Source organism: Phocoena sinus, chromosome 16 (genome assembly GCF_008692025.1).
Source record: "Phocoena sinus isolate mPhoSin1 chromosome 16, mPhoSin1.pri, whole genome shotgun sequence".
Taxonomy (NCBI): Eukaryota; Metazoa; Chordata; class Mammalia; order Artiodactyla; family Phocoenidae; genus Phocoena; species Phocoena sinus.
In genome coordinates, this window is record NC_045778.1 from 13,233,781 (window position 1) to 13,261,772 (window position 27,992).

General features: G+C 41.8%; 1 protein-coding gene across 2 annotated transcripts in view; it reads right to left on the reverse strand.

Annotated features, from left to right (window-relative positions):
* The window catches only part of ANK3 (ankyrin 3), a 330,729-nt gene that overhangs the window by 38,662 nt on the left and 264,075 nt on the right, over positions 1 to 27,992 (reverse strand). Inside the window, exons 29-37 of one of the 2 annotated variants that reach the window (XM_032607988.1) lie at positions 19,753 to 19,964; positions 17,972 to 18,179; positions 16,606 to 16,702; positions 15,785 to 16,013; positions 14,995 to 15,120; positions 14,101 to 14,223; positions 13,635 to 13,661; positions 12,477 to 12,558; positions 419 to 8,215 (exon numbers count right to left, since the gene is read on the reverse strand). In XM_032607988.1, the coding sequence (XP_032463879.1) occupies positions 419 to 8,215; positions 12,477 to 12,558; positions 13,635 to 13,661; positions 14,101 to 14,223; positions 14,995 to 15,120; positions 15,785 to 16,013; positions 16,606 to 16,702; positions 17,972 to 18,179; positions 19,753 to 19,964 (8,901 nt within the window). The remainder of the gene's footprint in view (positions 1 to 418; positions 8,216 to 12,476; positions 12,559 to 13,634; positions 13,662 to 14,100; positions 14,224 to 14,994; positions 15,121 to 15,784; positions 16,014 to 16,605; positions 16,703 to 17,971; positions 18,180 to 19,752; positions 19,965 to 27,992) is intronic. The other variant, XM_032607989.1, reaches the window with a different exon arrangement.

Consider the following 27,992-nt stretch of genomic DNA (forward strand, 5'->3'; position numbering starts at 1 on the left):
TCAATGTAATGGAATTCAACATGCTGACAAGCTAGCTACTTTACAGTAGTTACAGAAGTGTCGTGTTGGTGAAAACACCACGATGGCATTTCAACATCTGTGCTCTTACTTTGACAGAATCATATCCATTAGCACACTGAAAAAAAAAAAAGTTGCTCGTCTTGAATGACACCGATATCTTCAGCATGCTTCCCTAGCTGTCTACAGTGTCGTTGGGTTAAGAGGAAGAAAGAAGAGTATATAGACAGCACGTACAGATGACAATGACAGAATGAGAAACTACGGTTAAGTCACTCCACAGGCAATCACAACAGTTCATGCACTAGGGTCTACGAGTTGGAAAGTGTTTACAAACTATGCTCGTTCTCCAGGATGTGAGCAAAGAGTGCTCGAGAGACCTGACTGCCTTCATTCTCACCAGTCCTCCTACTGCTCCATTTCTCACTGCCGGCCTTTTCACTCTTTGATTTTAAAGGTGCTGCCTCTGTTTTCTTATCTCTAGCAGACTTCGCTGTAACCGAAGGCTGGCCACCCCGGGAAGTCTCGGACAACGACGTGTTTCTTGAGGTACTGTCTTCCTCATCGGACAACTCGGACTGCATCTTTTTGTCTTCTTCCGAGAGGCGGTCCACAAGCTTTAAGGTCTCACCACTAATTCCCTTAAAATATTCAATGGAGTGTTTACATACTTCCTTAAGCTGACTTTTCCTAACTTTAACTGTGGTGGTGGTGGTGGTGGTGGTGGTGACGGTGGTGACACAGGTGGATCTTACCTTTACTGGCAACTTGGATGGAAGCTGTTTGGCCTTGCCTCTGTCTGGCTGCCCCTGCTTTTGTGTAGCACACGGTTTTCTAACTGAACCTGTGTTTTCCCTGTGTGTATTCTTCACTGGAATTCTGGACTTTACGTCTACACGTGAAGAAGCAGTAAGGGTTTTGGTTTTCTCAGATTGACTAACCTGCTTCATTTTACTCACATGAATGTTTGGCATATGATCTGGTGGGAAGAGATCTTTTGGTGAAGTGGCCTTTATGGGAAGTTTGGATTTTCGCCTAATCCCTATTGATTCCTTTGTCTTTTGCTGCTCTCCAAGAACTTTCTGTTTCTCTCTCACACAATGTCCTTGCAGTACCCCTGTCCTTTTTCCTGATGAGCTTTTCACTGGATTAGCTTTCTCTGTGGTACAAGTGGGTGCAGAATGTTCTGTCAGAACTACGTGACTTGTAATGTTATCTGTCTGTATAGTGGAAGAATCCAAATTGTTGTTGTTATTAAAGTTATCTTTTTGAAAATCATGTTTTTCTTGGGGCCTAACGCCCATGTGGCTATCGGCTGTATTTGAAATCACTGTTACAGGTTCATTCTCTAATCCCTGACCACTGGTCATCACAGCTTCTATCTTATCTGTCACTTCTCCAGGGCCTTCTTTCTTCAAGGTCATGGTGGACGCAGAAATTCCCATTTTTATAGGCGTGCGCAACTTGGGGTCAAGTTTAGAGGTGTTAGTGGCCGCTGCTGCTGCTTTCTCCTGGGAGCCACTACCGGATGTGCCTTCCTGACACTCTCCGCTGGTCGGGATGCTGGGGTTAGGTTCCACTGTAGGTGCCTCTACATTTCCCTCTAGATTGGTTTCTACAGTGGTGTCCCCTGCCTGTGGCTGTGGTATGGCAGTGACTGTACTTTTATCCCCTTCCCCCGGGTCCCCTGACTTCCCTTCAGAAGTATGCTCACCAATCTGGAAAAATTGGAGCCTCTCTTCCACAAAATCCCTCTTGCTCATGTCAATTGCACCACTGCGAGTCATCTCAAACATTTTTCCTTCATGAAATGGGAAGGGGTTAGGCTCACTAGTAGGGGTACTTTCGTCAGTTGGCGTTCGGGCTGGCGTTGTATCGGGGGTGGTGGCTGGAGAGCGGTCTTCCACAGCCAGACCAAATGGCTTAGTTTCATCTTCCCGTGATTTACTGTCATAAACGTCATCATCCCCTCGGTTATTAGACCAGGGGTCAAAATCTAGACCTTTGGTAGCTACTGTCTTAAAAGGAGTGGCAAATTCTTCATCTACTTTGTAACTGAAATAAGTATCAGGAAACACTGATCTGTCAGGATGTCTGCCTTCTAGTGTGAAAAACTGGGCCCCCGACTTCTGATCAGTCTTAGCGGGAGTCTTTTCAGATGAAGGGCTTTTGGAAGGTGGCTTCTCTTCATCTGGCCCCACCCTTCCCTCCTCCTCCTGGATAACTTCCAACTTGCTTTGGCTAAAGGAGCGATCAGCTGGCTTCAGAATGCCCTCCGTGTTCCAGACATCTTTCTTCAGCTCCAGGGTTTGACTTGGGAATTTAGAATCACTCTCTGTCAAGCCGTCATCTTCGTCTTGCAGGTCGTAGCCATCCAGAGAGTCGATCTCTGTGGCATCTGTGTCGTGAGAAAACTCTGCCGTGGTGGCAATGGAACACTCTGTGATGGACTGGTCGTTGTTCCCATTCTGGGCTGTTTCATTCTGAGGTGAATCAAGGCCAAGGCCAAATTCAGTATCTCTTCCAGATCCATTCATTTCTGATTCTTTCTGGGTGGAAGCCTTTTCAGCGGAGGCTTTGGATTTTGTCACTTCTTTTTGTTCGTCGTCGACCTCCTTTAACTTGAAGGTGTATTTTTTGACCGGGACTGGTTGATAAAGGGATTCGTCATCGCTGGAGTCACTGACGTCCGCCCCAGGAGGAACTGGGGAAGGCGGCTGCACCCTGATGACCGGTTCCGCCAGTCGGTACTTGTCGTGCTCGTCTTGCAGACTGACTTCAATCATGTCGACCTCTCTTTCAGGGAGGTAAGGATGTTTCTTATCGGACTCCATCTGGTCTGCGTCCAGCGGTGGAGGAGGGGGAAATTCAATGTAGGCAACTCTGTTAGCCCTGAGTCTTTGGTTAGAGTCTGTGCTCACACTGCTAGGTGTGTGGCGCCCGACTGCTGCCGTCTCCTCCACTGCAGTCTGCTGTAAGGAGGCTGACCTGGCCTGTCCCTCCTCCTCAGATTCCTCCGAAACCTCGGGAATTGGGCTGGGTTTGCCTGGTATATAGGCTATAAGCGAGTCGGGTGTCTTAGATGTAAATTCATAACTCACTTCCTCTGAACTGGGCGTCTCTGGGGTTAAAGGGCTTTTCCCAGAGCTGTCTAGAAAGGACACTTGCTCTAGAGTATCATCTTCTGGACTAGCCTGGGGAGAAGGGGGTTGCTTTTGCTGTCTAGTTGTATAAAAGGTCCCCCTGGTCTCTTGTACCGTCTTACATTCCTGACTTATGATTTTTTTTACACCTCCTTGTTGTATCTCCTTTTCATACTGCTTCCCCACCTGTACAAAACTGACATAAACAGGTAAAGTTTTTATCTCTTTCCCTCCCTCCGTCTGGGCCAGTGGTGCAACTTTTTCCAATCCATCAATGGGACTGTGGTCGAGTACATCACTAGAGGGCGATTCCTTTCCTGGGCTAAACTCTAGAGAGTCAGGAGACTTGGTCGGGGAGAGCTCGGTTTCATCGAGAGGCGGGCATAAGCCTACGTAACTCTGACGTTTGGAAACTTTGCTGATTTCTGAATAGGTAACTTTTTCATCTTCTGTAGCATTAAGGTGCTGTGTCTCAACTGTCTCTTTACTCATACTTGAGTGGGGTAACTTTTGTGATAGTTCATGTTTTGGAAATGTCGACTGCTTGCAAAAACCATCGGGAATGTCAGAAGACGGCGTCCTCCTTTCCTCCGCGGCCCTGACTGGGATGTGCGACACTGCCGAGCTCTCACTTCTCCTGGAAGGTTGGTCAAGAGATCCACCTGGATGTTCCCCGTCTTTAACACCGTATTCCCTGTATAAGACTTTTTTGGAGGGAGATTTTACAGTCATTTCCTTAATTTCTGAGAGAGAGCCATTTGTTAACAATTTGTGTTCTCTCTCAGTCACAGACAAAAATTCATCCCTCTGATCAACAGTTTTACTCTCCGGGTGACCAACGTGATTCTCTCTTACATCGTGAACAAGCACATGCGAAAGTTTCTCTTTCTGCGACTTATTGTTAGTGGCTCCAGGACTTTCCCACGTTCTAAAGACCTTTTTGTCCCATGGTCCCTTGGTTGCTAACTCTGCGGTTACGTGACATGCCAAGTCCTTAGGCTGTTGCTCAGAAAAATAGTCAGGCATTGCTTTACTTGAGATTTCAGTTCTCTGTTTTTTCACATCATCAGAGCCAAAATCATCTACAACCATTTCATGGCTCTGGGCATGCTCATCTTTAGCTCTGAATACCGTAAGGTCTTTTTGCACAGGGACACTTTCATCCAAAGGGTCTATGGCCTTCTGCTGTTTCTCTCTAGCGAACACTTGGTAGACAGGTAGCTTGCTCTCCTGGATTTTTTTAACTGGGATTCTAGATTGGCCATCCGGCTTTGTGTCTTCTTGAGAAACGTCCTTACTTTTGGCCTGCGCGCCTTGTTCAAATTTTAATCTAATGCAACTGAGTTTCGATTGTTTGAGCTGAAACCCAGACTGGGGCCCTTCTGATTCTTTGCTCTGTGAACGACTTCCTTTGGCTTCCTCTGTGGACTTGCTGTCCTCAGTCTGTTGGGAGGGAACCACCTCTGGGCTGCTGGGCAGACTGACTGCGTCCTTCTCGTCGGCTCTGGGGAAGCCTTGTCTGTCACAGCCACGCTGCCTCGCCTTGACCCACTCGTCACTGTTGGCCAGCAGTTCTGTCAGCAGTGCTTTCTCAGGGCTGCTACCGGTAGAGCTTTGAGATGAGTATTCTTTGCCATTCCTAGGGTGTGGCTTTTTCTCTGGGGACTGCAGTTCATCATTGAGCTTTTCGGTTCTGTCACGAAAAAACTGTGACACTTCAGTCAGTTTTTCTTCAGCTTCCTTCACGGTCCTGTCCACCCTATCTTCGTATATCAACTTCTCTCTACCTCTGTCTAATCTGTCCTCAGCAAAGCGCATCCACATGGCATGTTTTGGACTACTAACATCGCCAGAATAGTGCAACACTGTCACTTTATCAAAATGCTCATCCTTAGACACTTTACCTACACCATTTTCAGACACATCTTTATAGATTTTGGAGAGAATTTCTTTTTTGGGGGCAGTGACTACTTTTTCTCTGGCCCGCTTATCAGACCCCTGTAACTCTGAGCTAGGGGGTCCCGCATGGTCTGTAACTGATTCCTCGGTATCAGAATGAGACACATCTAGCTTTTCTGACAGAAGCATTTTCTCAGCAAACCTGTAAGATTCCCCTCTTAGTTCTGACAACTCATCGTCATGGTATTCTATTGAGTGCTGACTCCAAAGCTTCAGTGTTTTATAAGAGTCATCAGATATGAGCTGAGCAGAACTAGGGCGACTATCTTCTTCTTGGGACACGGGAGTGTTTACTCTGGAAGACTCCAGATAAGAAGGCAACGACTCTTCAGCAGTGAGTTCTTCTTCTTCTTGCTGACCCTGTTCCTCTGAACAAGGAAAAGCATCGTGCTTTTCTGGCAGAAAATCTTTTAGGTTAATATCTCCCCGGGATAAGTCTTTCTGATATACATACATTTCCTTTTCGGGATGCTTTTTGGTTTCTCTAATAATGACTTCAGTGGGCTCAGCTTGGTTACCTTTTTCGATGTGGACTTCTATTATACGCTCCAGTTTGGGTTTCATTTGGTTGTCCTTCTCTGCGTGCTGGGCTGAGGTTTCAGCAGCAGACTTGTGAACGTCTGGGGACACTGCCGACTTATGTTCAAACAGACCTGCCAGCTCTTTGGAAGGGTCTCGCCCGGACTGAAAGGCCTTCATGATGTCGTGGACTGACATGGTTTCTTCAATTCTCTCAGAGGCGCCTTCACTGCCTGGTGGAGAATGATAAACCATTCTGGTGGTTGTGGTTATGTGAGTCTCTTCTTTAACACGCATGCCTTTGCCCAGAACGTGACTGTGGTCGTCGTCTTCGCTACTGGTTTTCATTTGAAACGCTTTGACTTTTTCTTTAATACTAGAAGTGGTGGGCTTTGGTTCCAGCTCCATAAACGTAGGTGATGGTTTGGGTGACATGGGCTCCTCTGGTTGGGACGGGGGAGCCTCTCCAGCTGAGGGCTCATAGCTCCTGATAACATGAACCACTTCAGTTCTCGTTTCTGTAATGACCGGAGGGATGGGGACTTCCTGAAAAAGTGGTTTGGGACCAGTGCTTTCAGCGCTTTGTGGGGCTGAAGGTGTTTTCTCACTTCTTGTTTCAAAGCCACTGTCAGACAAGGGACTTTTATCTTGGTCATGTTGAGAAAAGTCATCTGGAGACTCTAAAATAGTATCTGTTCCAAAAAAGGAATCGGCCATCTTACATAACTCCTTCTCGGAGGTGGAAGACCTCATGGAGGCTGGAGGCATTTTGAGTTTGTGTTCCTGCAGGGCGATTGCTGGTTTTAAAATTCGTTTCTGTCTCTCTTCACCATCCTTCTTGGCATCCTCAAACTTGTACTTGAAGTTCGTCAGTGAACTACTCCCGATATCATTTGTTAGGTAATCGATAACTTGGGTCAGGTTATAATCCTTTTCGGAGGCAGCCTTTGCCTTAACTTGGGCGCTCTCTGGCGGAGATGGAGAATGGCTCGCAGCAGCCTGTTGTCTTGCCTCTCTTATTTCTTCTGAACTGAATTCTATCCAGTCGTCTTCGGGAGAATGTCCTTTGTCACTCTTTGGTGATTTGAGTGGTCCCTTATTATCCACACAGACATCCTTTTTAAGGATTTCACTAACTTTCACTAAGTCTTCCTTCACTTTCTCGACAATTTTGAAAGGTTCTTCATCGTCGATTCTCCCTTCTTTGGGGAGTTCAGGTTGGAATGGCTTCTCCTCAGGCACGTCTGTTTGGAGTATTGCCGTCATCCGCATTAGGTCCTCCTTCATTTCAGCCACGTCTTTTAGTATCTCCTGACTGGAAGACAGAGAAGATGGCGTAGACAGCTTGAGGGCAGATGGTGCAAGGAACAAAGATGACTTAACTGGAGATGAAGTTCGATTGAAATGGGGCTGAGGAAGTGTCTCCGTAGTCAATGTTTTAATGGGCGACAGCAAGGCTGCTGCTGATTTTGTAAGTGAATTAGAGTCTGGAAGTTTCTTTAATGCTGGTTCCGGCAAAACATTGACTACAGAGTATACTGGCACTGTTATTATTGATGAAGTTACAGATGAGGTAGTTGCAGATATTGACGACCCGAGGGATGTATAGAGTGCACTTGCCGAAGGAGTTCTTAGAGACTGAAAAGCTGATGGTGCTGGAGAAACATAAGACCTGAGTGGGGAAAACGGCATTGCTGTGGTGGTCGGGAACACTTTCTCAACTGTGTCAGTGGCTCCATTAACCACAGAGCTCACAGAGTGTGTAGCTGTAGCAATTTTTTCCTGTAACGTGGCAGTGGCTTTGCATCCGTTAATTAAAGTTGAAGATGATGGATATTTCAGAGGGGAAATAGATCCGTTGACTAATGCTACCTCTGCGTGTCCAGGCATCTGTTTCACGGGTGATGAGAGAGAAGAGGCCATCGTAACTTTAGCTGATGAAATGATATCAGCTGTTGATTTAGCTGGAGACACCAGTGACATTAAAGGTGAAGAGATTAGCGGTGCTGTGGATGTGATAATTGACTTAAATGGCAGACTCGAGGAATACATATTAATGTTTGATTTGGGGGAAGCAGGGGGTGTCATGGTAATGGACGACCTCTCCAAAAGAGATCCTGCTGTAGTCACCGGGGACGTTCGAGAGGAAAATGTAGAATTGGATGCCAGCCCCTTTAAAGGCGAGGCCTCCGTGACTGTGGGAGCTCTAACCAGGGTACCAGAGGAAACTTGGATATTGTATGGAGACTGTGACACCACTGTTTTTATTGGCGAAGAAATTGTCCGAAAGGATCTAATTGGAGATGCCACATCACTAATGGATTTAACCGAAGATGTAGTTGATGCACCTAGCGTGGATTTGATTGGAGAAGGAGTCGAAACAGACCATATTGATTTTAATGGAGAAGCGGATGGCGTATTGGAGGAGGAACTTGATAAGGAAGTGAAGCCTGACGTGGCCGGCCCGGGCACTGTCATCGGAGCTGCTGTGCAGGACTGGTATGCTCTTGCAGAAAAGAATGGCTTGTATGAGTAAGTGGTGGGGAGGGATCTCGTTGGTCCTGCGCTCCGTTCAACTGTTTCTTAAATTTTAAAATGAAATCAAACACAAAAATCAACAAAAATGGTTGAGAAACAGAGAGACCAGAGAAAAAAATTGGTCAGTAAACTTTGAAATATTACAAAAGCAAGTACAATTGTTTGCATGATTTAGAATGGAAGAGGCAAAAGGAACAATTAAGAGGAAAAAAAAAATTGCTACAGACATAACTAATCCAAAGTTAAAAATAAAACTAAGTAAAACACAGAGCAGTGTGAAATGAAAAGACAGGAAAAGCACGTTGCAACCAAATAGGCCAACAGTGAAAAAAACAACAAAAACAGAAACACAAGGAAACGATGATGAGAAAAATAACCACAATGGAAAAACTGTTCCCTTACTTCCTATTGACTTTCTTATGTGCTGGTTTTGAAATATCAGTAGCCGTTCTGTTTTGCCCGTATAGGTACATGTTTGTTTCGTGCAACCATATAACTCTCAGTTTAGTAAGTTCTAATGTTCCATCTCCTTGGACCTCTTGGTGATACAGATTGCACCTACTTAGAACCATATCAATGTGTGTAGCTATACATGAAATGTCTAAAACTCTTATTTTAGAAAACCACTCAAGCCTATTTCATGCAGAATCCAAAATAACTTTTAAGTGACAGGCAACTGATGTGCAAACTGTGAAGCCACTGGATTTTAAGTTTGTATCTTCCATGCACAACTCGGTTATGCTTCACACCCGTAAAAAGCCAATAAGAGCAAGAAGTTTTCTGAGTCAGAATTTTAAAAGAAAAAAAAAACAAACAAAAGGAATGTTTGCATTTATCTTTTCCATGCAGTATATTCCTTTTGGTGAGGAAAAAAGGAACGTGACATGAAATGATTTTAGAATGCATGTGTACGCACACACAAAGGGGGGAAAAAAACCCAGAAATATGGTTCATGGTTACCATAAGCAAGCAAAGCAACTGAAAACATTTTCTCATGCGCGATATATCACGGCAAACGAGCCAAAGAAGTAATACAATTTTTATGCCATATTATGCACAATGTGTAAACTTTAAAAACACTTTCACAAGAGTATTTAGAAAGAAGAGTACACTTTTTCCATGAGATGTGAAGTCTTGGTACCTTTTGAGATTTTTTTTTTTTTTTTTTTTGGCCGCCCCTTGCAACTTGTGGGATCTTTAGTTCCCTGACCAGGGATCAAACTCGTGCCCCGTGAAGTGGAAGTGCGGAGTCTTTTAACCACAGGACCGCCAGGGAAGTCCCCTTTTGAGATTTCTTTAGGAAAATATTTAATACTGCATATGAAAAATCCATCTGCAACTGAATATATCCATGTCTGGTGTTGTCTTCATTACGGATAAAAGCACATAGTTTATATGTCAGATATTTTTCCTAATCCATTTACTTCTAATTCTCAAAAGGTATCATGGTGGAAATCTTAAAAGCAGTCATATTTTTAACACCCCGTATTTAACTCTCTACAGTAGGATACGGTATATATCCGTGTATATATTTTATCGATAGCAAAGGGACCAATTCTGGCTCCTTCCCAGAATATTCATGGGACTCATGGATACCCCAAACACTGGCGCAACCATGAGGCAGACCTACCACTAGGAAGGATGGATTTAGTACCAGCATTCTTCTGGCAACGGGATAAGAAACATACGAATGAGGTAAGCACCCTCGCTGGGGGAGAGCAAGCACACACTGAGTCCTCTCTACTTCTACAGTTCTAGGAAACAAACTGAGCTGGTCACAGAGGTTCGGAATGCCTGCCAAGCGCTAACGTTCTATGTCAAAGTTGAGTAGAGTTTCGCTTCCAGAAAGCACTGGTGTTCAGAATAAGAGTGAAACTCGAAGAGGAAATGAGAATCTGCTTCATCTTTACGCTCTTCATGCTGTGCTCGTGCCATTGCTACAATCCAGTCCTTGGATTAACAGCGACTCCCACAAGGGTGAAGATTTTCATTCCTGGTGTACATTTAAATTCAAACATTCAGAACATATCCTTTTCTAGGCTTACATATTATTCTAAAGAAAAGTGGAAGAACTAAGGAAAAAAACTCACCCATTCATTACCCCTCCTAGTCACAATTCTCCATATTGGCTTAATTTTGGAAACACCACACTGCAAAAGGAAGGTTTGGGGATTCCTTCAATTCAGTGATTTGGGCTCCGTTTAATGGCTCAAGAGAACTTATTTTTATAACTACCAGAAACTGGCAAAGCATCTCTCCTTTACCACTGATGTCTGGCTTCACCAAGCAGAGCAGTCTTCTGAGCCACATCTAGGGTTTTATACTTTGCACGAAGCAACCAATTTACTGATTAGTTACATATTTTATGCTTTAATGATACATATTTTGTGATACCCTTTATAACAAAGGGAATTCTGGGTGTCAGGCACTGAATTACAGCAGAATCTTTCTTCTGGAGGGGGGCGTTGGAAAGGACAGGGTAGTACGGGAAAAGCTGCTTTCACTTGGAGTTCTAACACCAATTCAGGGGCCATAACATTTCCTTAGGTTTTCTTTTAGTCCTTTCTTAGTTCTTCCCATTCTTCTGTCCACCATTCTGCTCCCTCTCGTAAAACAGAGAGAAAAGTACCCTCTTCCTTCTATCAAAAGTCAAGGAAGACAAACTACATTTACCTTAACTGAAGCTAACCAAGAAGTAGCAACCCTTTCAGAGGTGGGAAAAATTCAGTTGTCTCAGCACACACACCTGACCTTACAAATCATATATTCCCCAAACAAATACCTTAGGGACCAAAATCGGATAGGAGCTTGCCTGCCCAGAGGTACCCCAACCTGAAGTAGCTGGTCCATGGAGACTGTCCAAAGCTCAAGGCTACTGCCTGGGAGTGCCAAGCATCTACACCATGAGAACCTTAGCTTTGGAGCAAAAGAGCATCCCAAGGAAAACTTCCACCCAGGAGACTCAGTTGTATTGAAAAACCATCTAGTTACATACACACATACGTTCCCTGCTTTGTAGCATAATGGGAGTTAATTTCAGCTCTTATGGTTTTGGAAAGATTTAGACATTTATGCTAGAGGAAAAAAAAGAGATCTGGAAGAACATTCATGAGAGTGCTTGGGTTTCCTTTCTCTTATGCTCCCCATTTTGTGTCTGAATATAAAAGCTTCCCTAGTATGTACACTCCGGGAGCTAGACTGCAAAAGATTATGCTAAGACCACCCGAGCAAAGCAGTAGAGTAGTTTCCTGCTGCACATTTAATATGCTATGTTGGCCCACAGAAACAAGAATTCAGGAAAGATGGGAAAAACCAGAGTTGTGGTTCTTACTGGTAAATTTCCAATCCTCCCTGAATTCAAGTAACTGTGAGTAATGGAAAGCAGCTAGAAATGATTCACTAATTTAAAAATAATTTTTGTATAAATCCTCCTCTGATGGTTCAAGTGGCACCATGCTACATCGGTCAAACACACTGCTGCTCTCAGCACTCTTAGTTCCTGTTGGTGGAGAGGGTTCTCTTGAAGGCAGTGATCACCAGAGGTGATAAACATAAGGATGAGGGAAACACAGGGACGGGGGGAGGGAGACAGAGAGAACGAACGAATATGACTGAATGAACCTATGCCTCGATACTTGCAAGCCAGTTAACGATGGACCAAAACAATCACTGAGAGAAGAAAAGGGTTTAACCCGTCTCGTGAAGGCCAGCCTTAGAGCTGATATTTAATAAAGAGCAGAGGGAAAGGGAGAGAGAGAGGGAGGGAGGAAACAGCAATCAGCAAACAAGTGCTACCTCAAGAAGGTAGGAAAATATAATTCTTGCCAACTGGGACAAAAAGGAATCAGGACTAAGATATAATGACCTACCTATATTAAGAAAAATGAGATGACCAGAGTTACTTTATCATCCTTTATACCGTCCCACATGGATGAAAGTAAATATTCTCTCTTTTGAGCACGGATTTAAAGCAACCTTGGTACAACATTATCTCCTAACACAGTTAACTACCAAGGTGAAATCAAGGTTTTCGTATTCAAGTGATAGATGTTTCTAATTAAAAAAAAAAAAAAAAACTACTGGCTTAAAAACACTTTTAAAGCTACGATCTGGGGGTGTTTGTACCTCACATCTCCAACTATATACAATATATTACTTATATCTCATGATAAAGTTTTCCCACAGGCAATTTTCTTCTGCCATTGGGTTTTCACATGACCCCAAAGTTCAGTTAGTATAGAAAAAATGTCTCTTCTTATAAAAATCCACATAGATTAGTAAATGTGTTAGGAAACTCACTCATTCCAGGCTCAGTCAAGTAGCTGTAGCGCTTACGTAAAGCCAACGATGCAAAGCTCTGTCGTCTATCCGTTTTCTCGTTCTGGAAAAGAAAAAAAAGAGGAAGATTATGTTCCACTTCCTTGTGACACTTTCATCATTTTGAAACATTCTGTAGAATGGCATGTTGATATCTTGTTTATCCTTATTTTTCTTCTTACGGATTTTCCTCAGGGAAATGCTAATTTCCTACTGTGGTTCTACAACCCCACCCCAATTCTTAGCCAAATAACCATCATTTAGCAAAATATAAGAGCACCAACACAGCAGACTACAGGGAACTACAAATAAAAGACAAGCATTACAGAGACTTCTGATGCTGAGCAGTAAATTTTCCCAAATTTGTTCGTATTGAAAGCACATACATCATGATGTACACTCACTCGTTGTGAGTACATTCAAGGAAAAAAAGGCACACAAAGTTTATTATTATGATTACTGCTGTTGTTTCTATATGTTAATAGGTGTAAAACGTAGACGAGGAGATTAAGAAGAGGTTAATGGTTTTACTGAAGTAATGTTACTGAGTCTTAAGGCTACTGATTCTATTTATTATTACTGAGGTGTGAGTTTTAAAAATCCAGTGATCTGATAACTTGGAGAAATACTAGGAGATAACTTATAAGAAAAAATTTATTTAAAACTTAATTGAACAATTATACTCTTAAAAAATGGCCAAGATAAATTTCTTTAAATAGAATATCAAATATTTGTCAATAGCCACTGAGCGCATATTTTATAGTACATAAAACATGTAAAATGTCATATATTATCATCATCTTAGATTTAAAAGTTATAACAGTGGATACTAGGTGAAAATATGCACAAATGTATATTTATCCATGCCAATCTATCACATTTAAGAAATGCTTAAAGAACTTTAGCTCCTCTTTTTAAGTCATTAGCTGGATTTTGATTCTATTGATTGTACTAAAGTACTCTTCTGTACATGTGGAAGAGTAAATTATTCTTTAAGGAAAAGTACGCTTTACCTCATTTAAGCTAAGATCTGCAAAAATATAATACATTTCCCACACTTCAGCCCTCTGCAACTTCGTTTATACAGATTCCATTTCTATTCTATCTCTGATAGAGTAAAAGCAGAAGTGTTCATATTACCTCATCCTCTTGATCTGACTCTGTCTCCTTTTGGTTCCAAGATGCATTGCAGAGACAAGGAATATTATAATGGACAGCAGGGAAAAGAATATCAGGATATGAAAAGGACTGAGTAGGGAGCACAAAATGCAAGCTGCTTTAGAAAGCAAAGCAAACCAAAAGAAGCCAACAAAAAATATCAAAGCTATACATCCATGGCAAATTAATGTGTGACATTATTTGAAAACAAACAAAATCTATGAACTACCAGCAGAAGCAGAAGCAATAAACAGAGGACTCCATCGTACAAACCATAAGAATCTGACACCACAGTCACAAGACTTAGTCAGTCTACACAAAGAGACTAATAAAACTTGAGTTTCAAGAGCTTTAATCATGTTACAAAGCATTCCTTAATTGCATACCAAGGGCCCACTTCTTCAAGGCCAGGGAAAGAAAGTTAAAATAAACCAGTATTAAAAGATACCTTTTTATGTGCGGGCAGAGTGATGTTTAAGTTGCAAACAGCTGTTTGAGGCAGTCCTTTTGTTGTCTTTGGTTCTTTCAGAAAAGACAGACGACCACAGGGCTCTTGGCTGGTGTCTCTAATCTAGAAGAATTTAGGTAGTTGACAGTTATAGAAAGAGACCCTTTTCTGAGGATGGCCCATCTGCACAAGAGTTAAGCGTGTTTGTTTTATGGAGCCCTTCAAGAACCAGGAATAGTAAAGGGAAAAGGTGATAACGATTACACGTCAGCCGACATGGTCACATTTAAACTTGGCAAGATTTAGAATGCCCAATTCCTAGTCTAAACACAGGAATGTTATGTCTGCTGGTCTCATCCTGACAATCCAGTGTATAGTCTGAGTTATATGTATTTTCTTCCTGTCTAATAATTGCTTTTTTTTCAAAGCCTCAGTGTTAGCAACCATAACAGCAGCAAATAGTAATAACAATAAAACAATTCTCCTTTGTCCTCTGGTTCTCTGAGGAGGAAGATGGTCTCTCCAGAATGTCCCCGGGTTCCACCAGAAATAAAGATGAAACTTGAACAATCAATTTGGATTTCATCCATTATTTGATTACGGAGCAGTCCAGATATGATGCATTTTGTTATTCTAGATTGCTTGGTCTCACAAACATTTGCCTACATATAAATGATCATTTAGCTGTTTAAAAGGTAGAGACTCTTTTTACTAATTATAAAGCCTTCCTGGCTCTAAAGTACACTCAGGTAGAACTAGGACAAAAATCTGACTTTGTTCCTATGAATTTAAGTTTGGTGGGATATTTCCAACTGAATAAATCATTAGAATCTTTTTTATTCTTTAAGAGCATTTAAAAAAAAATCCACAGAGTCTCTCTTGAAGGTGATTTACCTTGATGGAAAATGGCAGTCTATTTTCTTTGAAAGCATAAAAGTTAAAAACAAGTTGCTGTCCTCCTTTGGTAAGTGCGGCCAGGTTTCCATAACAATCAACATAAATAGGCTTTCCTTCCAGAACCTTTTGGAGTAAAAGAAATACATAATTTGATGGTAAATGGAAAGAATTCTGAGATTTTAAGTCATATAACCTTAAAAGACCGACATGTTTCTATGTCACATTTGCCTTGTAATTGGGAAATTACTTCTGGTGGTGCTATTTGCCACAAAAATAACTCTGTCGGTTCACAATTAGTAACTGCGATTGGAAACTGCAACATGGACATGTACAAGACAGAATTATAGCTTTATTTCTCTTCTACCAAATATAAATATAGATTTATTTCTATTCTACCAACTTTAAACATATTTGAGAAAGTGCCTGATATCAACCACTTACTTACCCATAGAGTTTGAAAGTTTTTTTGGACTCTTAGATACTTATCCAGTGATTGAAAAAGGAAAATCATGGTGATGTGTCTAGACAGTGAACGTGAAAATAACTCAAGTGGCCACAGGAAAATCGCAACCATGACCTAGATTCGTTGGTACTACATTTTAACCAACTAAGATAACCTCGAAGACATTTAAAATCATTTGAGAGTGAATCTGCATCACATTTTAAAACAAAAACTAAAATCAATAATGTATTTGATATTTATAGTACATGCTGTATTAGGACCTCAAAAGAAAACTCAATGTCTGGAGAATGTAACTGTTTACAGCACTTGCTGTAAACAAGGTACCTCAATATCTTTGCTTCTTGCAACTTCCTCAAAATTCTCTTGCTGCTCTAAAGTTTTGTCCACTTTATCATCTGTCATGCAGAAACATCGCAGAGACGATTCTACAGGATCATTCATTTTGGCAAAAACAACAAACTTGGCCATATACGGAACACATATTAATTCTCTGTACAGTTGTGTGGCTAACCCCACAGTTTCTAAAACTTGATGGCAGTCTGCAAGCCAAAATCTGAGGGAGACAAAAACAAAATATCAAAAGTATAAAAATAAGGAGATTTCAAAGCCAAATCACCATTAAAACAGAGAGTATATAAAGGAACTAAACCAAAACATTAACTTGTTCATTTGAACAAACAGCAAAGATATTTACTCTGTTTCTCAAATACAGAAACCCTACATTTATTATTTGTTATGCTTTTGCTAAGAAAATGCTAAGGATTTTTCTCCTCTATTTTCTTTTCCATAAAATTCTTTTTCCCCTCTTACACATACCCACGGCAAGCCTTCCTTTCTACTCCTGCTTCAGAGTTTATTACTTCACCTTTGGAAGGAACAAGAATTTTATGGGGGAAAATGGGAGAGAAAGGAAGATCCTATCCGTTTTTACGAATTGCTAAGAAGCAAGTTCACTACCTTATGGGCTCCCTGTGAGAACCGGATAAAATGACATCCAAGTGAATTTAAAATTTCTGAGTTAGGCCCAACTTCACCATCAGCATTTTACAGAACAATCACACTGGTATTAAGCACAACAATTTTTACTTTCCAAAAGGTAATAAAAATAATTCCTAGTACTTTTTGGAATCCTTTTATTTCCATACCTGGCAGAAACATTGGTTGTAAAAGAGACACAATCCTTTATAAACGTCAAAGGAGTAGTTCCTGTGATGTCTTCCCACTGAGCAGGCGATGTGCCCCCTGAGAGAACAACACCAGATATGTGACTTTATTATGGGAGATGATCCTTGTAAAATTTTTAACGTCATCCTGTTCTTTCTGTATAGCCAGTAACTCGCAAAACTTCAGCACTTTCATTAATGACACGTACGAAAGATAGTTCTCCTCTCTCCTCTCTTTCATACTTTTACCAGCCTATGGTAATATTAGGTTAGGAAAAAAATCACCTTTCTGTTTGCCTGCATACTAATGAATGGCTTAAACTTGGGGCACACAAGTTTAAGCCATTCATTTTAAGCCACAATTTACATGTGCAAAGATCTGTTGTTGCAGATAGTATAATTCTTTTATTTTTTATTTATTATAATATTATTTTTTATTTTGGCGGTACGCGGGCCTCCCACTGCTGTGGCCTCTCCCGTTGCAGAGCACAGGCTCTGGATGCGCAGGCTCAGCGGCCATGGCTCACGGGCCCAGCCGCTCCGCGGCATGTGGGATCCTCCCGGACCAGGGCACGAACCCGTGTCCCCTGCATCGGCAGGCGGACTCTCAACCACTGCGCCACCAGGGAAGCCCATTCTTTTATTTTTTTAAAAAGTCAAGAACTATCAGGAACGTTAAAATGAAAGTCATTTTATACTTCCTGAATCATTTAACTTTCCAGGCTAAAAGGGAAACCAGCCATTAAAATTACTCTTTAGAAAAAACACACAAACAGGAAAACCTATCTTTAAGTTATAAACTCATCTCAGGTTAATCAAATGATGAATTAGCTCTGGACTCTGGGTGCTTATCACAAAATGTGTTCACCTAAGTCCTGCATATTTAGTCTATTGGATTACATTTGTGAATAGAGTAGGTGAGAAGAATCATATACTCACTTGGCTCTTCCCTACTCCTGGCACTCTGTGGGAGCCTCTGTTTCCCCCAAAGTCCATCCAATTTCCCATAGCCTAAAGGGTGGTGCTAGGTCTGTTACCTCAGTCACCGAGAGATTACCTAGATGCTCCAGTAGATTCAATAATACCTCAATACCTTAAAAAAGCACTACTATTAACACTAAACTTAATAGGAAAAATGATACCACTGAAAAATGTCATGCTATCAGCATCTTAAAGAAATAATTACAGGGATAATAGAGATGAGGTGATGGACAAGTAAAATGCTTTATTCTTTTCTTTTTCTACGCTTACAATGTTGGCAGGGATGTTCAGAGGTTTTCCATCTTTGTACAGAATCATTGCGAATGCCATAGCATTAATAGCAAAAACAGCAACAACTTAACCAAACCTGTAATGCTACAGAGAAGGCGCAGATTGGGTGTGGTGTCTCCCTTGTACCCATTGGAGACACCTTCTCCGGAGGCCGGGGGCACTGGAATGGTCATTGTGATAGGCTTATGGAATTTCCTTCTTCTGGGTTCCACAGTGACAATTGGGCTAAACGTTGCTTTGTTTCCAAGGATCTTTTTCACAGTTTCATCTGGAACAGGCTGGGCCTAGAGACGAGAGAAAGGACCTTACGTGAAAGTGGACATTTTGCTCTTATCAGAAAGTGGACTTTTTAACTGAGGAGAAAAAAACCAAAAACAACCACCCAAAAAATGTCTTTCTTTTGCTATTAACATTCTTGTGTATGCCTTCTGATGGCCACATGTATGGGTTTCTGGTAGTTATATATCTAAGAGCCAAATTGCTATCTGGTACACATACGACCACCATTACGACGTAATTGCCAAAATGTTTTCCAAAATGCTCGTTGCGGTACCAGTTTTTATTCTCATCAGCAGATGTGAGTGTCCTAGTTGTTCTACGTATTTGCCAACACTTGGTAGTTTCAGTCTTTTTTTATGTTAGATATTTTATTGAGTCAAGTTTAACATTTTAATATGTTTATCGGTATTTGGAAATGGAAGAGAATATAACTTTCCAGAAATTTTGTTATTTTAAAGAAATCTTTTAAAAAATTTTATGGGGCAAAAAATAGTCGTTCTTTTTCATCCTTTCTCACTATTTCAGAAAGGCATAAAGCAAAAACAAAAACAACCTAACACTGTAGCAGGGCCTACAGCTAGAGTATGTCCCCAGTAGAACACAGACGGCATGGGCTTGCATGAAAGAGACAGGATGTCAGATCTCACGGCAGAGAAACCTCTCAGTCTAATCCAACGGACAACAAATATTGAGTCCAGTAGTTTTCAAATCTATGCAGGGCGTTCAGTAAAACATTACAAAGGCAACTTGTACCCTCAATTTTTATTGAGGTTTCTAGAGTTAAGTAACAAAAAGGCGTACAAGATTTCAAAGGATATCAGTTCTAGTCTAACAATTCTTTTCATTTCTTTGCAATTTGGTAGAATATTCAATGTGGGAGACAGTTGCAGGGAACTTCATACTACTGAAATGTAAGGTGGTATCTTTAGCTCCAAATGTTTACTGAACTTTCAGTTAAACTATTAATTACTATATTAAGTTAACAACACAAATTAAGTTATTTCAGGTTATTTTCTTTATTCAATAAGAAAAAAAAGTACTGGTTAAGTTCTAACAGAAATGAATAAATGGAAGAAAGACCATTCTTGCCAAGATTTTCAGCCAGCTTTCCAAACCAAAACAAGTTCCAACTGGTTTGGTTAAAACCCAGCATTTATGATTTACTTGAACTAAAATCTAAAAGCTTGCAAGTTTCACTATTATAGATTTTTATGATGTGGCATATTATAAACCAAATCAAATATACTTTGTTTCTTTAATGGTATATGTGCTGTTTGGTGCTTTGTTGCTCCACATACTGAGACCAATAACCTATGGTTAAAAAATGATTTTTCATCAGAAACCAAGTGATACATCTAAACAGAAAAACCCTAAAATATGTACCTTTTTTTATAAGCCAGTAGGCTAACTTTATATGTAATACTTTTAATTTAAAACAGGTTAATGATTCCCCAAATGGCCCAAATGCTTCGATTAGCAATATATCATAAGGATGAGTCATGACAGCAGTTTTCAGAGCAGAACATGCTCACATGCTCTCTCCATGTACCAAGGAGAACAACTTTTTGTGAACATTACCTGGAGGCCCACTCGAATTCTTTTGGTTAAAGCACCCTCTGGGAAAGAAGCTTGGACGAGGGGCACGGTGGTACTGCTCAGAATGCCACCTTCAGGACCAATCTGATTGCTTTCCTGCTTAATCCGTGAAACCACTGCGAAGTACTGGGGGAAATCCTTAGTGATAATCCTGCAGATACGCTTTTTCCCTAACTCTTCTGGGCTGTCAAGTTCTGAAAAGAAAAATGAATGAAAAAGCCATGAGAATAAGCCTATCTACCCAATACCTTGAGACACACTGATGTATAATGTTGACAGTTAAAATTATTTAGATTCAGTAGTACAAACAGTTTTATGATAAAGAGAAAACTATAGTGACCTTAAAATAATACCAAGCTTTGCAAAAATATTATAAAGCTATTCATGCACAGTATTTGTAGAAAAATATTTCTACTGAAGAGGAATAAACATTTTCAAAGACTGGCATTTTACCACATATGGACAAATTTCTACTCTTCAAGAAGGGATACCTTAATTCTGTGCTTCTTTACAATAACCTGCCCTCAAGATGCCCAAAGTAAGAATGAGTCAGAAAAAAGTAAGGCCTCATAAGAAAGTAAGGAAAAAAAAAAGAAGAAAGTAAGCACTTCAGTATGTGTGAAAGGCTCTAGAACTTTATTTGAAAACCTCTTTAAAATATTTTAAAATTACCCAAATGATTTGTATCATCATCGCCAATTTCTGTCTGCTCATCAATGGCCCTCATACATCAAGCTCAACCTATTTACAAGTGGACACATCTTCTTCCCTTCTGTCCACCTGCAGACCTACTTTTTGCCTTGTAGTCCTAACTCTGGTCGATTTATTTTACACTTTGCCCAGTCCTCCAGTCCAATAGCTTTGACTGAGTGGCTTTACACTTCGCATCCAAAGGTCAAAGTCCCGTTGATTCTGTCTTGGAAAGGGCTTGCTCTCCTGCCACCCCTTGTTCAGGTGCCGTTTCGACTTGCGTAGATTACCGGCACCACCGCTTAGCCGTCTCCCTGTCACTCGCCTCCCCTTTGCTCCAGTCTACCTCCCGTGGTGCAGCCAGATGGGTTTCTTTCAAAAGCCCAGCTTTATGCAGAATTCTGGTAGGTTTAATTGAAATAAACCATTAAAAAAAATCGTATGCAATAATATTTGAGAGTAACCAAGAGTATTTTGGAAAAGTAGATTTGTGAGGGGGAATTTATAAGATTTGAAAACTTAACCTAGAAGTATCACAATAAAACAGATATAGAGAGAAATATAAGAAATAGATAATAATAGACAAATAGGTCAGGGGGACAGAAACAGAGAATCAAGAAATAGATTCAACTTTATCAGGACTTCTCTGGTGGCGCAGTGGTTAAGAATCCGCCTGCCAGTGCAGGGGACGTGGGTTCGAGCCCTGGTCTGGGATGATCCCACAGGCCGTGGAGCAACTAAGCCCGTGTGCCACAACTGCTGAGCCTGCGCTCTAGAGCCCGCGAGCCACAACTGCTGAAGCCCGTGCGCCTAGAGCCCGTGCTCCACAACGAGAAGCAAGTGCACTGCAATGAAGAGTAGCCCCTGCTCACCGCAACTACAGAGACGCCCACGAAGACCCAACGTGCCCAAAATAAATAAATTTTTAAAAAGAGATTCAACTTTATATATGTGTATACATAAACACATATACATACATATAGTATATGTGTAAGTCATATATATCTACTTTTATATATATATTATGTATTTAGTATATTTAAATCAAAGTCATATTTAAACTTCAGTTCAGTGGGGGAAAGATGGTTTATTTAAAGGACAGTGTTAACATAATCGAACATCTGTGTGGAAGAACAAAGCTAAATCACTATATATCTTATCATATATTAATACAAATTCCAGCTGGACAAGAGACTTAACTACTTAAAAAATTAAAATATTATCAAAAAGATCAAGAGAATACCTTTTAGCCTTCAACAGGAGAAACTTTCCTACTCAAAACGGGATACCCAGAGGCCTAAAAGTCAGTTCTGACTATATAAAAATGTAAAGCTTTCTATGACAAGAATAATAAACTTGAATGACAAAAGGTAGACTGGGAAAGGTAATAGCCACACATGACAAATGAAGAACTGATATGCTCAATATCAATGGCAGCTACAAGTTGATAAGATGACAGAGAAGCCAATGGAAACTAGCAAAATGTTATAAACAGGCGATTCAGAAAACGGCCAATAAACTTTATGTTACAATATTCAAACTCGGTAATTTACGTGGAAATACCAATTCCAACAAGATACAATCTCCTGCTACACCCACCTCCTGGTAAGATTAAAGACCAATATCTTGTCGAGAGAAAACTGGGGGAAAACAGATGCTTTTAGTCATTGCTGGTGGGTGTGAATGGCAATAATCTTTTGACAGTGTAACTGGGCATCTTCTATTCAAAACGAAAACGCATCTACCCTTGGACCCAGCAATCCCATTCTCTGACGTCTTTCTTACAAAAGCACAGGCAAAGCGGCATTGCTTGTAATGACTAAAGCTTGGAAGAGCCTGCGTGCCCATCAGTAAGGGCTTGGTTAGATAGGTCACGGTTCATCCACACTCGCGGCACTCCTGCAACGAGTGAAGAGGAGGATTCAGGTTCGTCCATTTACCAAATATTTACTGAGGACCCACTATGTGCAGGCACTCGTCTAGTCACCAGGGATACAGCAGAGAGCAAACTAAAGTCACCGCTCACAGGGAGATTACATTCTAATGGGGGGAAGGGGGGAAGGGCACATACCACTGAGCACATAGGAAGAAAAAAGAAAATCAAGGGGTGGAAATAGAATGTGACGGGGGGTGGGGGTGGGGAGGGTCAGGAAACACCTCTCTGAGGAGGTGACAGGAGAGGTGAGCTCGGAGGGAGGGAGGGAGCCAGGCAGGTAGTGGTTGATATGTATAAAGTCAGGAAGGAAGCAGCAGGCAGAGCAACGTGCACAGTATGATCCTTTTTAGAGGAAAAGTGTAATCTGTATGTTTGTATATATATATATTTTTTTTAATTAATTTATTTATTTAGGCTGCGTTGGGTCTTCGTTGCTGTGCACAGGCTTCCTCTAGTTGCGGCGAGCGGGGGCTACTCTTCATTGTGGTGTGCGGGCTTCTCATCCTTTTTAGAGGAAAAGTGTAATCTGTATGTTTGTATATATATATATTTTAATTAATTAATTTATTTTAGGCTGTGTTGGGTCTTCGTTGCTGCGCACGGGCTTTCTCTAGTTGCGGCAAGCGGGGGCTACTCTTCGTTGCGGTGCGCGGGCTTCTCATTGTGGTGGCTTCTCTTGTTGTGGAGCACGGGCTCTAGGCACTCAGGCTTCAGTAGTTGTGGCACGCGGGCTCAGTAGTTGTGGCACGCAGGCTCTAGAGTGCAGGCTCAGTAGTTGTGGCACACGGGCTTAGTTGCTCCGCGGCATGTGGGATCTTCCAGGACCAGGGCTCGAACTCGTGTCCCCAGCATTGGCAGGTAGATTCTTAACCACTGCACCACCAGGGAAGTCCCTGGTTGTATGTTTTTATAAGAGAAATTTGCAGACGAAACCTTCTACGCTATTAACACTGGCAACTGGAGTTGGAGGTGAGAATAGGGTGGGAAATAAGATAGCATTACCTTTGGGTTTACGTAGCTGGGGTGGTTTTAGTTGCTACAAAACAAAGGGGAGATTTCCACACTTCAAGGAGGGGTGTTGGTTTTACTTTTGTTGTTTGCTACTCACAGAAGCCTCTTTTCATTCCTCTGATACCTACAGCACATGCCTACCGTCCCTCCACTATGAACACATTTGCCGCCTCTGTTAGACACAGGGCTGAGATAGCGGCATATTCCACACAGAAATGTGCAGAATGGTAAAATGGATGGTTAGCTAATTGGATCAGAGACATCTCATTTTACAGATTAACCACCGCCAAATTAATTGTCAACTAGGAGAGAAACAGGGTTCATCCCAGATCAAAAATGGAACTGGAATCTTGGTCCTTTTTGTTTTCTAACCATCTCCTTCCCCCCCCCCGCTCTGTCAAAACCTAAATACTGAGTCTCTCGTGAAGGAAAAGAAAACAAAGGTAAAGAATTTAAAAAAAACCAAAAAAGCTAGTATAGAAAAACAGGAAGAAATCAAAGTTTGCTCAGGAAAATATTCTGGGGAAGTTTTCACCTATTCACAAATTGATAAAGAATAAAAGTTTTCCATACAGAGCAGGTATATTTCCTTTCCCATGATTTGGTTTATTTTAAAAAGTCCAGGGCTTCCCTGGTGGCGCAGTGGTTGAGAATCTGCCTGCCAGTGCAGGGGACACGGGTTCGAGCCCTGGTCTGGGAAGATCCCACATGCCGCGGAGCAACTAGGCCCGTGAACCACAACTACTGAGCCTGCGTGTCTGGAGCCTGTGCTCCGCAACAAGAGAGGCCGCGACAGTGAGAGGCCCGCGCACCGCGATGAAGAGTGGCCCCCGCTCGCCGCAACTAGAGAAAGCCCTTGCTCAGGAACGAAGACAGCCAAAAATAAACAAATAAAACAACACAGCCAAAAATAAATAAATAAAATTTTAAATGTAGTGTCAAATCAGTTTATTAAAAAAAAAAAAAGTCTGGATTTCCGGAGTTCATAACTCATGCTGCAACTGAAAAAGTTCTGATAATTTGTTTAAATTGCTGTGCAACTCATCACCATCCGCTGAGTAGATACTTTTTAAATTTCAGCTGCAAACCTGTGATTATGTTCTCCTTTAGAAAAGACTTAGGACTCCACACAGTGCAAGCAGTTTACATGGACTCTGCCGTGAAAGTACACCCTTCAAACAAGACAGATTTCCTAACTCTGCCTGTAACAAGCATGTATCCTGTGAGTATTAAGTCTACTCAAGATTATTCTGGACCTACCGGTGGGAGTGGGGCATCTTTCGGAGGAATTGTGATAACGTGCACTTCTCAGCTGCTTGTGTGTGTGTTTGGGTGTGCGCACATACATCTGTGCGGAGTTAAGGTAGAGACGGAGGTATCACCCCTGGAAACTAATAGCAGTGGATTGGGAAGAGCTACACTTGGCGCACAGAGGTCGCTTGACCACACTTATGCCATCTTACCTTGGATGAAGCATTAAGGCCACCCCAAACAGAAGGTGAGGGGGTACCCCTCAGATGCAGCAGATGAGTGGTAAATGGAGAAACTCAGATTTCTGACGTCTTTCAGGATTTGCCAGTGACTCAGGGACCCTCTGTGTTGTACTCTATTTTGAAGCTTTTAGCAGTTCCTCTGTCACCATTAAAACTTGCATAATTATTGACCTTCAATGTGTATTTTAACGGGTACTTTAAAGATAAGGCTTAACCTAATGGAATAACTAACGTGTGGATAAAAGGCGTTGGCGTCTCCACGCCCCATTTTTTTTTTTTTTTTTTGCTGTACACGGGCCTCTCACTGTTGTGGCCTCTCCCTTTGCGGGGCACAGGCTCCAGATGCACAGGCTCAGCGGCCATGGCTCACGGGCCCAGCCACTCTGCGGCATGTGGGATCTTCCCGGACCGGGGCACAAACCCGTGTCCCCTGCATCGGCAGGCGGACTCTCAACCACTGCACCACCAGGGAAGCCCTCCACGCCCCATTTTTTAAGTAGAATCATACACCTTCTTGAATTACTCATATTCCCAGGCCTCTGCATGATGAAATGGAGAAAAGGTATCTTCCCTTAACCAGATTACATTCTGTATATATGTCTACTCAAAATCTTTTTAACTTTTTTCCTCTGAGAAGAAAAGTTAATAGAAGTATAAAAATACTAATACTGGTTTATAATCTTTTCAAGAGCTACAGTTGAAGGCTGGGCCATTACACTCTAGGATATCTGCACAAGTAAGAAAGTAAATGATGTGGATAAGTAGGTGAACGTGAGGAGGGAAGAGGAAGAGGTGAAACCAGTAAAGTCACTGCAGCATGCGTACGGCCTGGGCGCCTGCCACAAGATTTTACTGGCTATCGTAGGACAGAGGTTAGATAAATTATGATATATTCATACTATGGTATACTGTGCTGTATTGCTATTTGTAAGCTAAAAAGGCATATTAAAAAAAGTCAGATTTCCAGGCAAATAGGAATGAAGTCTGATCATGTAAAAATGAACAACGCCACTGTTCTGTCCAGGACTGTATTTAATCGGAGTTTAAAATGGTCTATTACTTCGACCAGAGAAGCAGGAAGATATTACCAAGAATCTTTGCTTTGTTCCCACCCTTTACATACAGAGATAAACTCAACCAAGTAATGTGCACCACAAACATGGTGCCTGGATCATATTCCTACCCACAGAGAACCTAGCTCCCAGAGGAGTGTGCCCCAGACTGGCCAGATCAGAAGCAACACCGGTGCTACCTATTTAAAGCAGAGATTCCTAGGCTTCTCTCATGGAGATTCTGAGTTGGTAGGCCAGGGGTGGAGCCTGAAATTTCCATACTCAACTCAGGTGACTTTATGACTTGACACATTTGAGAAGCGAGGTCTTAGTAGACTCTCTCCCTGTAACTGTCCTTAAAAATCCAGAACCCAAATTATTAAAAATATGACAACAGGATTCCATGAAAAACAACTCAAGGATGTTTCAGTATGAGAAGAGGAGCTTATGGGGCAACAATAAATATCTACTAGCTTAAAATAGTTTTATTTTTAAAAGGATATACTAAACCACTCCATAGCTATAGAATTAAAGGAGGCAAGGGCATAAAAAAATATTAAGAGCTTTTTAACTTTCAGGGTGATTCATAATGCCTAGCCTATGAAAGAACCCTGGATCCCTCTCTTCCTTTTTAATTTGTTACTAGCAAAGTTGCCTCTCTCTCTCTCTCTCTCTCTCTCTCTCTCTCTCTCTCTCTCTCACACACACACACACACACACACACACACACACACACACATCACAGGGAAAAGAGAGAGGTGAGTTCTGAAATAGGTTTGGCCAGGAAGAAGGTTAAAATTTACACTTACTGCATGTCTACTTTGTGGCGGGTCAATTACTCTTTTGCCCACATAGCATTTTGGTAAAGTAAGTGTCTGAAATTCAGAGAGGTTAAGTGACTTACCCAAACTGACTTAGCTGGTCTGCTTTAGAGCTGAGATTAGAACCTAAGACCAGGCTGGGGGAACGGATGAAATCACACAGACGTGGACTCCAACCACCATTTAACACAGTGTCTTTGCAGACTAGCTGGCACGTGTGTAGTGGTTGATAAACGGATGAGTAATGGACGGATGTGCAAACACCCTGGTCCAAAAGGTGACATGACTTCGTACTGGCCCACTCCAGGGGCACAGAGCTCTCGTGATAGTGGCACTTTCTGCTGCATAAGACATGGAAGCTAATGTTCTGCAGCATTCTTGCCTCGCTGATGAATGATAAGTTTCTTAAGTACCTTGTAACTCCTTTAGTTCATTTGTAAAAGCTGGGACAGCATTCTCTGTAACAGGTTTTGCAACAGAGCAAGAAGGATCATAAAATGCTTTGCAAATATGAATGGGTGTGAAGGTCATAATACAATGAATCCTAAATAACACGACTGAAATCATGTTTCCACAAAATGAGTTTTTCTTAAAAGCATTCAAATGATCACACCGATTAGTTCTGCCTCACTCTTACATGCACTAAATGTCTTGATAACATGGTCCAATGGAGCCATGACTCTCTTTCCTGTATGGAATTTGTTTTCTGAAGGCTGTATGTGATCTGGTCAGGTTTCAGTGTGAACAGTCTATAGAAGGAATACAACCTGGAGTTTTCACAAAGGACGATTTCTTTTCTTTTCTTTTTTTTTTTTTTGCGGTACACAGGCCTCTCACTGTTGTGGCCTCTCCCGTTGCGGAGCACAGGCTCCGGACACTCAGGCTCAGCGGCCGTGGCTCACGGGCCCAGCCGCTCTGTGGCATGTGGGATCTTCCCGGACCGGGGCACGAACCCGCGTCCCCTGCATCGGCAGGCGGACTCTCAACCACTGTGCCACCAGGGAAGCCCAGGATGATCTCTTTATCTAGGGTTTCATTTCTGGTCATGTGAATGTTCTCTCGGCTTGCTCTTCTACGAATGGAGTATTTGATACTGAGCGGTGGGAAAAAACGGGAGTCTTAGAATGTCAGAATTCAAAACGGCATGCTAGCTAGTATGGGTCTGTGGAAAGTCTTTGTAGACAGGTACCTTCGGTTCAAATCCAGTTCTCAAACCAGT